Source organism: Ranitomeya imitator, chromosome 2, assembly GCF_032444005.1.
Source record: "Ranitomeya imitator isolate aRanImi1 chromosome 2, aRanImi1.pri, whole genome shotgun sequence".
NCBI lineage: Eukaryota > Metazoa > Chordata > Amphibia > Anura > Dendrobatidae > Ranitomeya > Ranitomeya imitator.
In genome coordinates, this window is record NC_091283.1 from 652,483,597 (window position 1) to 652,498,135 (window position 14,539).

A 14,539-nucleotide genomic window follows, 5' to 3' on the forward strand; every position below is an offset into this window, starting at 1 on the left:
CGCACCCGATCACCGCGGCGCTCAGCGCGAGACCGCGGTGATCGGTGCGCCGTACTAGTACTGCTGCTGGCACTAATGCAGTGCCGGCAGCGCAGTACTAGTACGGCGCATGTCGCGAAGGGGTTAAAAGTAATAGGTATTGAGAAAATTAAAAAACCTCCGCGCGGTGGGGATATTCACAGAGCGTTACTTACCAGAGAAGCGTTCTGGATTTTTAATCTAGGTACAAGGTTTCCAGGTGGTTTGAACAAACGAAATGAACTAATGTTCCATTACTAGCAATGTCCCTTCCTCTGTATTTCTTTATTTTCTTTATGTCTTTATTTTTATTCATTGTGCATTGTTTATTGTTCATTATCTATTGTATATATCCTTCTGCACATTATTGTTTTGAATTTATTGGGTACATTTGTGAATTTTTTTATTTTTTTTTAACCTATGTATCACATGACATTTTTCTAGCATTTGATTGGTGCTATATTGTATATATACCGGATATGTCATTTAGCAGATCAGCTGTGATAAAGACCGCTTGGTCGAAACGCGTCGCTCGCCTTACTATGTGTATGATGCCGTCCCAGGAGTTGTCTCCTCATTTTAATATGTTGGATTAAACTTTTATATTTTATCTGGAAGCTGGATCATCTTTTCGGTTTTTTTGGATATTCTTCACGTCACGTCAGGACGGAGATCCGTGCTTCCTGCATTTCCTCGGTGTGCTGGCTCCCTGCCTTTTGTCCACGTAGTATATTGCCCAGCTACGTAGTATATTGCCCAGCTACGTAGTATTTTGCCCAGTCACGTAGTATATTGTCCAGCCCACATAGTATATTGCCCAGCCACGTAGTATATTGCCCAGCCACGTAGTATATTGCCCAGGCACGTAGTATATTGCCCAGTCACGTAGTATATTGCCCAGTCACGTAGTATATTGCCCAGTCACGTAGTATATTGCCCAGCCACGTAGTATATTGCCCAGCGACGGAGTATATTGCCCAGCCACGTAGTATATTGCCCAGCCACGTAGTATATTGCCCAGCCACGTAGTATATTGCCCAGCGACGGAGTATATTGCCCAGCCACGTAGTATATTGCCCAGCCACGTAGTATATTGCCCAGCCACGTAGTATATTGCCCAGCGACGGAGTATATTGCCCAACCACGTAGTATATTGCCCAGTCACGTAGTATATTGCCCAGTCACGTAGTATATTGCCCAGCCACATAGTATATAGCAGAGCCACGTAGTATATTGCCCAGTGACGTAGTATATTGCCCAGCACAGAGCCACGTAGTATAGAGACTTGAAAAAAAAATAAACATATACTCACCTATAGCCCGTTGAAGTCCTGCTAAACTTACCATCCACCGCCTTTCTCGCTCCTCGGCACGCTCCCGGGACCGCTCCATTGCAAGCGGCAGCTTGCGGTCCCGGGGCCGGTGTGAGCAGGACCTATGATGACGTCGCGGTCACATGACCATGATGTCACGGCAGGTCCTTGTCGCACACCAGCCCTGGGACCGGAAGCTGCCGCTTGCAATGGAGCGATCCAGGGAGCGTGCCAAGGAGCGAGAAAGGCGGCAGAGGGTGAGTATAGCAGTTTTTTTTTTTTAATTATTATTATTTTTAACATGACATATTTTTACTATTGATGCTGCCTAGGCAGCATCAATAGTAAATGGTTGGGGACGGAGTGCGTTACACCGCGGGCCGTTACCGCTGCAATTAACCCTGTGTGAGCGGTGAGTGGAGGGGATTCTGGAGCGGGCGCCGGGCAGTGAGTGCAGGGGAGTAGGGGAGGGACTAATCGGACAGTGCCCGTCGCTGATTGGTCGCGGCAGCCATGACAGGCAGCTGCCGAGACCAATCAGCGAATGAATAACCGTGACAGAAGGACAGACAGACAGACGGAAGTGACCCTTAGACAATTATGTATATAGATATATTACCATTTTATGAGATGTTGTACGAGAGTTTGATTTTTGCGTTGTGGGATGAGGTTTTTAATGGTGCTATTATGGGGAACATATGACTTTTTATTGCATCTATTGCATTTTTTCCCGCATAAATGTTGGCATTTCAATTCTTTTTTTCCCTTGAGGTGTATACTATATGGTATTCATCATTTGTTAGATCAGATTTTTTTTTATTTCTATTTTGTAAAGTGGAAAAACGTGGATGATTTGAATTTCTATGTATTTTTTTTTCATAAAATATTTTGTATTTTAACTTTTTTTAACTATACTTTTTATTTATTTTTAACACTTATTTATACAATACAATTTTATACACTTCACTTACAAACTCTAAGATTTAGTTTGCTTTCTTCAATTTTTAAAATGAAAGGATCACAGATAGAGTAATTAAAAAGAAAAAAAATACAATTCCCCAGCTACCCTCCCTCCACACAGACATGCAGGATATACTATTTATATTTCCAGTGTTCACTTGTATCCTATCATTCTCTTGATCATGGTAACCCCTCGGATGTTGCACTTCCTTATTTAATCTATATACAATGTTCGGTTATCCTGTATCTCTCCCTCCTTTTCCCTCCACATTTGGATCAGTTATTTTTAACTTTCCCAATATTCCACCCAAGTCTTCGAGTAAATACCAACTGGTCTGGACAAAGGGCTTCATGATTTTATGAAGTTCCTCCTTTCTATAATTGAGTGAAAAGCCTTTCCATTTTATTATGAGCGACTTTACATATCATTCTTTATCACGTTCTGCTTCCATTCTTTCCAGATGGCTTTCACTTGGCCTATTATCTCTTTCCAATTTGAACAGATTCAGATAACCAATGTTTTAAAGGGAATCTGTCACCTACTTTTTCGTATATAAGCTGCGGCCACCGCCATCAGGGGCTTATCTACAGCATTCTGTAATGAGCCATGCATACCAGGATAGGGATGAGGGGACAATGCACGCCCGACTTATACGCAAGTCAGTAAGTTTTCCCAGTCTTTCGTAGCAAAATTTTGTGCCTCGGCTTATACTCGGGATTGCTCATACACGAGTATATACGGTAATATCTATTCAACTATACAGTATTTTTCTTAATTACATCATGCCCAATGGGCTCCCGAGTTTTTAGAGGCAGATGACGGCTGTGCCTAGTTGAGTTAGAAACAACGTATTAACTGTTTTGATCTCTATCTTATTCTGCAGTTTGCTATGTATTGCCATGCAAGATTGTGGATGCTATATCTTCCAACATTTTTTTATGAAACCTTATCACAAAAATGATTTTTAGACAAAAGTAAATGCATTTAAGTAAAAAATATTGCAACCATAGGTATCCAATTCTTTTCATGTATTGTGGTATATTACCTTTATGTGCAGTCAAGTGAGGCAGACACAGGAATACTGACTCTTTAAATCTTCCACTGGTTTATTAAAAGTACTGCATAAACCAGTGCAGCGTTATCAAAACAAACCCGGCCTTCCTGGCCTAACCTTAAAACAAAAACATAAGGTATGGCACAGTCCTTGTTGCTATCCCAATCCTCCCACTTCAGGAGCAAACAACAAAAGGTTCAGCTTTCCTTAAAAATAAAACTCAGCCCCAGAGCTTTGCAACTCCAGGCCCACCCTTTCTGAATGCTCTAGAAGTCTGGGTATTTATCCTCTGGACTCCTCCCACTCAACAGCTGTTCAAGCAACTTAGCACTAAATATGGCTGATTAACCCATTTCAGCACTTGGTGTGCTGGAGTATGTTGCTATCATTGAAGTTAACACCCCCAGTGAAACATACCTCACCTCCCGAACCTTGGCAGTGACTGTCACAGTATGCATTAGCAGTTAAATAATTTGTCTTTTTGTTTTAAACGTTCTACAATGATAATGATTAATTGTCAAGGGGTTTTCTCTTGGTGCTACATGAGTGCACTGCTCTTCTGCCTCCCAACTTTCTGCTTTGATAGGGAGCTGTGCACTCTAGAAACTTTTCTTCTGCACCTTGGGTTATTTATTTTAAACGGGGTTTCTTATGTTGTTGTTTCAGAAGCACACTGCTCTTTTGCCTCAAAGCTTTCTGCTTTGCTGGGGAGCAGTGTGCTCCTGAAGAGTGATAGGTTGATATTCTTATTAGGGGGTTGCTTGCCTTGGATAGGTTAATAATTCTTATTAGATGGTTTCTTGACTTAGATTAGTTGAGAATTCTTATTAGAGGGTTACTATCCTTAGATTGGTTGATAATTCTTATTAGGGGGTTAATTGCCTTGGATAGGTTGAGAATTCTTATTAGGGGATTCATTGCCTTGGATAGGGTGAGAATTCTAATTAGAGGGTTACTTGCGTTAGATAAGTTGAGAATTCTTATTAGGGGGTTACTTGCCTTGGATGGGGTGAGAATTCTTATTAGGGGGTTCATTGCATTGGATAGGGTGAGAATTCTTATTAGAGGGTTACTTGACTTAGATAGGTTGAGAATTCTTATTAGGGGATTCATTGCATTGGATAGGTTGAGAATTCTAATTAGAGGGTTACTTGCGTTAGATAGGTTGAGAATTCTTATTACAGGGTTCATTGCCTTGGATGGGTTGAGAATTCTTATTACGGGGTGTGATGCAGCGGTAGGACCATACGCAGTGAAACAGCAGTGACTCAAGCAATTTCAACAAAACGTTTCTTTATTGTGTTACTTCACACAGTCATTTAGCAATACATAGTGAACGGTTTCTTCATCCAGGCCAAAGGAAAATATACAGTACACAGCTTCTTCACATAGTCCATCAGAAATACATAGTAACCGGCTTTACCTTTGCAGTCCCTACACAGGCCAGACTTCCCTTTGTCCAGTTTCCCTGGGGCGACCGCCCGCCCATACCAAGTCTCTACTCACGCCGTGCACATCAAGCTATCCTCCGGATTGCAGCCTGGCAACACAAGACAGCCCGGGATGCGCAGGGTGTCAGTTCCTTTTGCCTCGTGTTGCTCCACACACAAAGAGCTCTGCAGACAACTGCTCTGTCTGCTTCCAAACCAACACTGACACACCTCCCCCTCTACTACAGGGCTTTTAATCAGTCACTGCTTCACTATTCTAATTACAGCCACACCTGTGTCTATAGTATGCCCTCATTGCCTCACTACGCTTCCATGTACATTCTGGAGAGCACTTACAGCGCCCCCTTGCTGTAACAGGGGTCACTGCCTCACAGGGATTACTTTCTTTAGATAGGTTGAGAATTCTTTTTATGGGGTTTCTTGACTTAGATTGGTTGAGAATCTTTATTAGGGGGTTCATTGCCTTGGATAGGTTGAGAATTCTTATTAAGGGGTTACGTGCCTTGGATAGGTTGAGAATTCTTATTAGGGGGTTCATTGCCTTGGATAGGTTGAAAATTCTTATTAAGGGGTTACTTGCCTTGGATAGGTTTAGAATTCTTATTAGGGGGTTACTTGCCTTGGATAGGTTGAGAATTCTTATTAGAGGGGTTACTTGCCTTGGATAGGTTGAGAATTCTTATTAGGGGGTTACTTGGCTTGGATAGGTTGAGAATTCTTATTAGAGGGGTTACTTGCCTTGGATAGGTTGAGAATTCTTATTAGGGGGTTACTTGGCTTGGATAGGTTGAGAATTCTTATTAGGGGGTTACTTGCCTTGGATAGGTTGAGAAATCTTATTAGGGGGTTACTTGCCTTGGATAGGTTGAGAATTCTTATTAGAGGGTTACTTGCCTTGGTAGGTTGAGAATTCTTATAAGGGGGTTACTTGCCTTGGATAGGTTGAGAATTCTTATTAGGGGGTTACTTGCCTTGGGTAGGTTGAGAATTCTTATAAGGGGCTACTTGCCTTGGATAGGTTGAGAATTCTTATTAGGGCGTTACTTGCTTTGGGTAGGTTGAGAATTCTTATTAGGGGGTTACTTGCCTTGGGTAGGTTGAGAATTCTTATAAGGGGTTACTTGCCTTGGATAGGGTGAGAATAATAATAATAATAATAATAATCTTTATTTTTATATAGCGCTAACATATTACGCAGCGCTTTACAGTTTTTCACACATTATCATCGCTGTCCCCGTTGGGGCTCACAATCTAAATTCCCTAACAGTATGTCTTTGGAGTGTGGGAGGAAACCGGACTACCCGGAGGAAACCCACGCAAACACGGAGAGAACATACAAACTCTTTGCAGATGTTGTCCTTGGTGGGGTTTGAACCCAGGACTCCAGCGCTGCAAGGCTGCTGTGCTATCCACTGCGCCAGAATTCTTATTCAGGGGTTACTTGCCTTGGATAGGTTGAGAATTCTTATTAAGGGGCTACTTGCCTTGAGTAGGTTGAGAATTCTTATAAGGGGCTACTTGCCTTGGATAGGTTGAGAATTCTTATTAGGGCGTTACTTGCCTTGGGTAGGTTGAGAATTCTTATTAGGGGGTTACTTGACTTGGATAGGTTGAGAATTCTTATTAAGGGGCTACTTGCCTTGGATAGGTTGAGAATTCTTATTAGGGGTTACTTGACTTGGAAAGATTGAGAAACACATGTCTAATGATGCCTGTATCATTTTGTCTCAGGTTGCTGTAAGGCGTCAGGATGTCACGGTCTATTTCTCCATGGAGGAGTGGGAGTATTTAGAAGGTCACAAGGATCTGTACAAGGACGTCATGATGGATAATCCTCAGCCTTTCATATCATCAGGTTAGAAGTGCTTAACAATAATTTTGATTGTTTGTTTTATAATTCTTTATTTATTAAAACATTAAACAAGAAACATAAGGCCATGTTCACACAGTGCGTTTTTTACTGCGGAACCGCAGCGTTTTTGCCGCTGCGGTTCCGCAGTTGTTTTCCATGCAGGGTACAGTACAATGTACCCTATGGAAAACAGGAACCGCTGTGCACATGATCCTGAATTTAAAAAAAAAAGCCGCGCTGAATAGCTGCGGGAAAAAAGAAGGAGCATGTCACTTCTTTTTTCGGAGCCGCAGCGGTTCTGCACCCATAGACCTCCATTGTGAGGTCAAACCCGCAGTAAAACCCGCAGATCAAAAATATATCTGCGGGTTTTATTGCGGTTTGTGGTGCCGAACCGCTGCAGCAGGAAGTGCGGGGAAGCGGGCGGAAGTGCGTGGGCGGAGTGTGGCTGCCCCGATCCCACCCCCCCATGCTCCAATGCCCCCCCCCCCCCCGTGCTCCGATGCCCCCCCCCCCCCCGTGCTCCGATGCCCCCCCCGTGCCCTAATCTCCCCCCCTTATACTTACCCGGCCTCCCGGTGTCCGTCCGGCCGTCTTCTCCCTGGGCGCCGCCATCTTGCAAAATGGCGGGCGCATGCGCAGTGCGTCCGCCGAATCTGCCGGCCGGCAGATTCGTTCCAAAGTGCATTTTGATCACTGAGATATAACCTATCTCAGTGATCAAAATAAAAAAATAGTAAATGACACCCCCCCCCCCCCTTTGTCACCCCCATAGGTAGGGACAATAAAAAAATTAAGAATTTTTTTTTTTTCCACTAAGGTTAGAATAGGGTTAGGGGTAGGGGTAGGGTTAGGGGTAGGGGTAGGGTATTTTCAGCCATTTTAACCCTAAAAAACTTCCTAGAAAACACACAGACTCTGCATAGAAAACTGCATAAAAAAAAGGATCAAAAAACGCATCAAAAAAACGCACCAAAAAAGCACAAAAAAAGGACCAAAAAAAGGACCTGCGTTTTCTGCCAAGAGCTGCGGTTTCAGTCCTGAAAAAAAAAGGATGGAAATCAGGAACGTGTGAACATACCCTAATAATGACCAGGTTATGTAAAACAAAAATCATGAGGGTACAATCAGGGTCATTAGAATATAAGTAACAACAAAATTACTACTCAATATTTCTAGGTAATGTCATATGGTATTGACTGGAGTGCCTAAGGTAATAAGGAAGCTTAAAGAGGAACCAGTATATCTAAAAATGGGCTGTGAAGAAGGATGCAGTGTACAGTAGAATATGGGAACCATACGGTGGGAGAGGAGAATTACAGAGTGAAGGGTGTAAAAGGGGGTTCGATGACAGGGTGATTTAGGGAAGATGTAACGTGGTTTTTGCAATTTGACTTGGTAGCTGTGGAGGCTTATATTTCCAAGGTGACCATATGTTAAGGAATTGTAGGTGTGTATGAGATTCCCAGCTGGATTGTTCTTCCAGTCAGTATTATTTTGAGTGAATTTTCTCTATCCACTTACAGTGGGTGGGGGATTTGTTTGTTTCCAGCACAGGGGAATCAAGTGCTTAGCAGCTCCAAAATATTTAGAATTGAGAGTCCTCGGTGGTTGATACCTTTTAATGGCTAACTGACAAGATGGTAACAAATTGCAAGCTTTCGAGACTACTCAGGTCTCTTCATCAGGCAAAGACTAAAAGAAATTCTGAAGAATCACATATTTATGCACGACATAGCACAGAAAAAAAAAACAACAACAAAAAAACCCATGGATCAGGCAGGTGACATGAAGCAGAATTACCATGAGTGATAAACAGTTATGTCCATAAATGCTGGACCAGTTCTTAGATAAGGATTGTTTTATTGTCCTCTGATTGGGGTCTGGTTCAGTTGTGATGACCTCTCATAGTCTGAATGTGTCGCATGGATTTATGTCTTTTTACATCAACTAAGGAACTTGCCCCTCAGACCATGAGGGGTCATCACAACAGAACCAGACCCCAATCAGAGGACAATAAAACATTCCTTATCTAAGAACTGGTCCAACATTTATGGACATAACTGTTTATTACTCATGGTAATTCTGCTTCATGTCACCTGTCTTATCCATGGTTTTTTTTTGGGGTTTTTTTTTCTGTGCTATGTTGTGCATAAATATGTGATTCTTCAGAATTTCTTTTAGTCTTTGCCTGATGAAGAACAAGTGACTGGCACACTCCGGACGTGTTGTGATGCAAAAATGGGGGTTTATTATACATACAGTAAACACAAACGTTTCGGTCGTAACTGGACCTTCATCAGTGTGCTAGATTACTAGTATGTTGAAGGAGCCCCAAAAGTTAGAACTAAGATGCATCAGAAGAAAGCCTGAAGCTATATAGATCCCAGGTTGTAGAAGCAATCTGCAGATGCAGGGTAGTGTGTCACAGGTGACACTATCCGCCCAGTAAATATGAAGCCACGCGGTGTCACCGCTGTTAAGGGCTAAGAGGGAAGTGCACGCTATCAGCCTGATGAATGGAGGGAGCACGCGGTGGATACCGCGCCTGCACTTGCGGTGGATACAGCGTGCTCCCTGCATTCATCAGGCTGATAGCGTGCACTTCCCTCTTAGCCCTTAACAGCGGTGACACCGCGTGGCTTCATATTTACTGGGCGGATAGTGTCACCTGTGACACACTACCCTGCATCTGCAGATTGCTTCTACAACCTGGGATCTATATAGCTTCAGGCTTTCTTCTGATGCATCTTAGTTCTAACTTTTGGGGCTCCTCCAACATACTAGTAATCTAGCACACTGATGAAGGTCCAGTTACGACCGAAACGTTTGTGTTTACTGTATGTATAATAAACCCCCATTTTTGCATCACAACACGTCCGGAGTGTGCCAGTCACTTGTTATTTACACATTGAGGCTTGGGAACCTATGACCGTGCACCTCCTCCCTTCGACTGTGCTGAACATTTTCTATATTATTTGCCTGATGAAGAGACCTGAGTAGTCTCAAAAGCTTGCAATTTGTTACCATCTTTTCAGTTAGCCATTAAAAGGTATCAACCACTGAGGACTCTCAATTCTAAATATTTTTCTATCTACTGGCTAACACGGTACCAAGATATATTTCTTTCCTGTAGCAGCTCCAAGTAAGAGTGCAAAGAGATTGTGTTTTTTAGGGTTTGCATCGAGTGCTCGGGTATGCACCGATTATTATGGGTGCTTGAGTGACATGTTTGAGTCCCAGCGCCCGCATGTTTTGCGCCTGCTAGGAAATCCCTGCATGTTTTGTGGCTGTCTGACCTACACGGGCAGTCCTCGCATGTTTTGTAGCTGTATTATCTACTGCAAAACCTGTGGGTGTGGGGACTTGAACATGTCACTCGAGCACTAGTGGCAAGCTCGAGTAATGAGCACATAAGCTCATCAATAGTTGTAGTGCTTTTAAAATAATTCTGTTTTTATAAGTTCACATAGAGACACTCATCATCTGAGAGCGCATAAAGAAATATATTCAGTGACTGTTTATTTCAGATGGATCCAATGAACAATCGTCAGCAGTGAGTTGTCTCAGTCCTCTGTATTCTCAAGATTGCCTAAAGGATATTCACCCTGACCCACAGGACTATCTGGAATCTGAGGTCTTCACATTTTTTGTAGTTATACACTTATACTGTTTATTCCTAAAACATTGCATCATTATGTTGTACTGTTTGTTCTCATAGGATGAAGATTTGATTAATATTAAAGTTGAGGTAAGAAAACTAGAAGAGGAGACATGTGTAAAGAATGATCACCTTTGTAAGGAGGAAGAGACGCCTACTTATATCAATAAGGATGGACAATACATCGGCACTAATCCATGGGACACATGTCTTGATTTACCTCAGTGCTGTAAGATAGAAGGCAATATTGTACCAGATTCACTAGAGCGCCCTGTCATTCCAGTTATGTGTCACATCCATCAACAAACATCTGATATTCATTATGAAACCCGATCAAAAACTACAGAAGTCTCTAAAGTTAGGAGAAATTGTAAATCTTACCAGTGCGCACAATGTTCCAAAACTTTCACTCAGAATGCAGATCTCATCCGGCATTCCAGAGTTCACACGGGCGAGAGACCATTTTTATGTACTGACTGTGGAAAATGCTTTACCCAGAAATCCGCTCTTGTTTATCACAAGAGAATACACACGGGGGAGAGACCTTTTCTGTGTTATGACTGTGGAAAGTGCTTTGCGCATAAATCGATTCTCATCAATCACCGTAGAATCCACACAGGGGAGAAGCCATTCTCATGCTCTGATTGCGGTAAATGTTTTGCTTATAAATCCTATCTTGTTGATCACCAAAGAATCCATGCAGGAGTGAAGCCCCATCAGTGCATCGAGTGCAGAAAATGCTTCACTCACAAGTCAGATCTTAATAGACATAGAAGAGTCCACTCCGGAGAGACACCATTTACTTGTGCAGAATGTGGTAAACATTTTACACAAAGAGCAAATCTTGCTTTGCACCGAAAAGTTCACTCACAGAAATAATTCCTGTGAATTTATTGAGGTAGGCAGCACACTGTAGCTCCAAAACTTGCAAACATAGATTCTGAATATTGAATTGCATTACTGCCCTGGAAATATGAAAAATTGAGAAAGTTTAGCTAATAAATTGGCCAATTCATGTGTACCTGGTAGCCACGATAAGACATTTCTCGTTTAGCAGGACCTGACAATGCCTTTCCTCTCTGAAAATAAAGTCTTCATCTGAATGGGAACCTAATGTGAGTCCTCTCTTAGACTAAAATCTCTCACTCTGTGGAGGGGTAGTGGTCCTGCTGTGATTAAAAAAAACTTTATTTTCAGAGAGGAAAGGCATTGTCAGGTCCAGGTAAGAAATACCTTATCGTTGGCTACCAGGTACACATGAATTGGCTAATTTATGCACTAAACTTGCTCAATTTTTCATATTTCTAGTGCAGTAATGCAATTCAATTTTCATGTTTGCATGTTTTAGCGCCGCAGTGTGCTGCCTTACTTATTTGATTGTATATGAGTTGGTGACTCGGTTCAGCACCTGTTCACACTTAGTCTATGTTTGGATGTGACGGTCAGTTTTTTAAAATTTATTGAGGGAGTCATAATGAAGTTCCTATACTGTAATATATAAAAGGTTTTTTACAACATCTCTCTCTTTTTAAAAATCTCAATTATTTTATTTCATGTTACATTGATTTGGAAGACTATACAATGAATTCAGATGTGAGTGCAATCCACTCCACCTCTTAACTCAAAATGGAAAATATGCAATCTTTGCCTTTTAATTCCCATGCTTGGTTGGCAGAAAAAAAGGCTGGTTGATGTATGGTTTGCTTATTAATGTTACGGTTTAGTAGGGAAGAGTTCAGACTCCAAAGATCATTTATTAGGAATGTCAGTGGCGCTAATCCATGTTACTTCTTCCTTAGCTGTACAGTGTCTTCCCATCTGGGATATATACCCTTTTTTGTACAGTTTTGCATACTTAAAGTCACTGTAAGGAGAGTTATTATAGGATTGAGATGGAAAAAAAAGAGGACAAGTAAGGAACATTTGTCCCCACAGTAGGAATATATTGGTGTAAAATGCTTCTAAACGTAGAGACAATGTAAACAGGTGTTGAACGACTTTTAAAGGGAACCTGTCAGATTCCGTGGTTGTCCGCAACTGCTGTTATAGCACTATGGGTGCAGATTTCTTTAATTTGATAAGGTGTTTTATGTGCATAATAACGCTACAGTATTTGAACAATGATGCAGGTGTCTCTTTCCAAGTTTTGCATCAGCTCTTCTAGTCACATCTCTCAGGATGTAAATCACGCAAAACCAGGTGGGATTAGAGGTTTTGAGGCAGAACTAGTCCACGCAATTAGACGCCCTGCCAGGGTAGTACTGCTGTAGTAGTATATGTGACAATGCAGAAGAAAAGTTAATTCTTCAAAAACTGCAGCGTTATTAGGCACATGAAACATTTTCTTCAAATTGAAGAAATAGAAATATGCATTCATAGTGCTATTATCGCAGCAGGGGACAGACAGAAGACCTGCCATTTTCCCTTTAAATGTCACTTCAAGTAATATTTAACATTCTAGAAAAATGGTCCATTCACTACACTAATAAATTTACTTCTATACACCTGATTACTATATGTAGAGATGTTTTAATTAAATTCTCTGGAATATTCATTTATTTCCTTTTAAGGTCGGCGTCACAATAGAAAGTTTTACGGACGTATGAGAGGCGCAAAAACTACGCATTGCACACGGACCAATGATTCTCTATGGGGCAGCTCCTATCTGCCGTATGTTTCTCAGCTGTATTTTACGGGCTGAGAAAATCACAGCATGCTACGTTTGTCAGCATATTGCACAAAAAATCCACCAATGAAAGTCTATGGGGGCGAGAAAAATACGGATTACACACGGACCAACAGTGTGACTTGCGAGAAATACGCAGCGGTGTTCTATAGAAAAGCCGGCAATTCAGTGCGGTGTACAGTAAAATCACACTGACAGGTTACAATAGAACAGATAGAATAAATGTCTACACATAGTATAGGGATATATATATATATATATATATATATATATATATATACATATATATATATATATATATATATATATATTTATTTACATTTAATACAGCGCTAGATAGCATAAAATCCGGTAATTCAATTGCTTTTGCTATCTCCTTATCAAACCTGACAGGATATGAGACTTGGTTTACATACATTAAACCATTTCATATCCCTTTTTTTTTTGCATATTCCTCACTACTAATGTTAGTAGAGTGTATATGCAAAATTTGGTTAATTCATGGAAAAAACTGGCGTGGGCTCCCGCGCAATTTCCTCCGCCAGAATGGGAAAGCCAGTGACTGAGGGCAGATATTAGTAGCCTGGAGAGGGACCATGGTTATTGCCCCCCCAGCCACCCCAGAAAGGCACATCTGGAAGATGTACGGACCGTATTTCCCTATGCTGAGTGTGACGCCACCTAATATGTACCATGTTGCATCAGTTATTTTTTTGGCAAACTTTGATTGTGAAGTTGCTTTTATAAATTCAATATATATTTTTTTGCAACAAATATATTCTCTTGTTTTTGCTCTATTTTTGTTATGATCCTCTAGTTACTAACTAACTGGAACAAGCATTTTGATAGATATGTTATAGGTACAACTCGTAAAATGGAAATTATGCTGATAATATGATTTTCTGGTGTCCGTGACTTCACCAAGAGAGAGGGTCCGTCTCCTAGGACAGGAAACCTGTGGATACAAAAAGGAGGAGTTATATGACTCCCACCAATGTCGAGACAGAAAAGAAGTGGGGGAATGAACTGGTTCCATCATGGTCTGTGGATAATCAAATTACTGGTTAGTGTAATTATTATTTGTCCCTTTGCGCAAAACTGTACATTGAGAGATCGCAGAAGAATTGTCAGTTACTTTGGAACCGCTTGCAGAACTTTACGTCTAAAGGACAAATCAGAGGAAAACAAGGGATCGAATATGTAGTGTCTGAAAAAAAGTCAATGGAGAAGACCAAGTAGCTGCTTTACTGTACATATCTATATACATAATTGTCTAAGGGTCACTTCCGTCTGTCTGTCTGTCCTTCTGTCACGGTTATTCGTTCGCTGATTGGTCTCGGCAGCTGCCTCTCATGGCTGCCGCGACCAATCAGCGACGGCCACAGTCCGATTAGTCCCACCCCTACTCCCCTGCACTCACTGCCCGGCGCCCGCTTCGTAATCCCCTACGCTCACACAGGGTTAATGGCAGCGGTAACGGCCCGCGGTGTAACGCGCTCCGTTACCGCTGCTATTAACCCTTTGTGTCCCCAACTATTTACTAT

The 14,539-nt window shown here is 41.7% G+C and overlaps 1 protein-coding gene across 1 annotated transcript in view; it reads left to right on the top strand.

Moving 5' to 3' along the window:
* Window positions 1–13,232, top strand: part of LOC138667100 (oocyte zinc finger protein XlCOF8.4-like) — a 53,341-nt gene extending 40,109 nt beyond the window's left edge. Inside the window, exons 4-6 of the mRNA XM_069755409.1 lie at window positions 6,528–6,651; window positions 10,179–10,285; window positions 10,370–13,232. Of these exons, the coding sequence (XP_069611510.1) occupies window positions 6,528–6,651; window positions 10,179–10,285; window positions 10,370–11,188 (1,050 nt within the window). The 3' untranslated portion in view covers window positions 11,189–13,232. The remainder of the gene's footprint in view (window positions 1–6,527; window positions 6,652–10,178; window positions 10,286–10,369) is intronic.
* The last annotated feature ends 1,307 nt before the right edge of the window (window positions 13,233–14,539 follow it).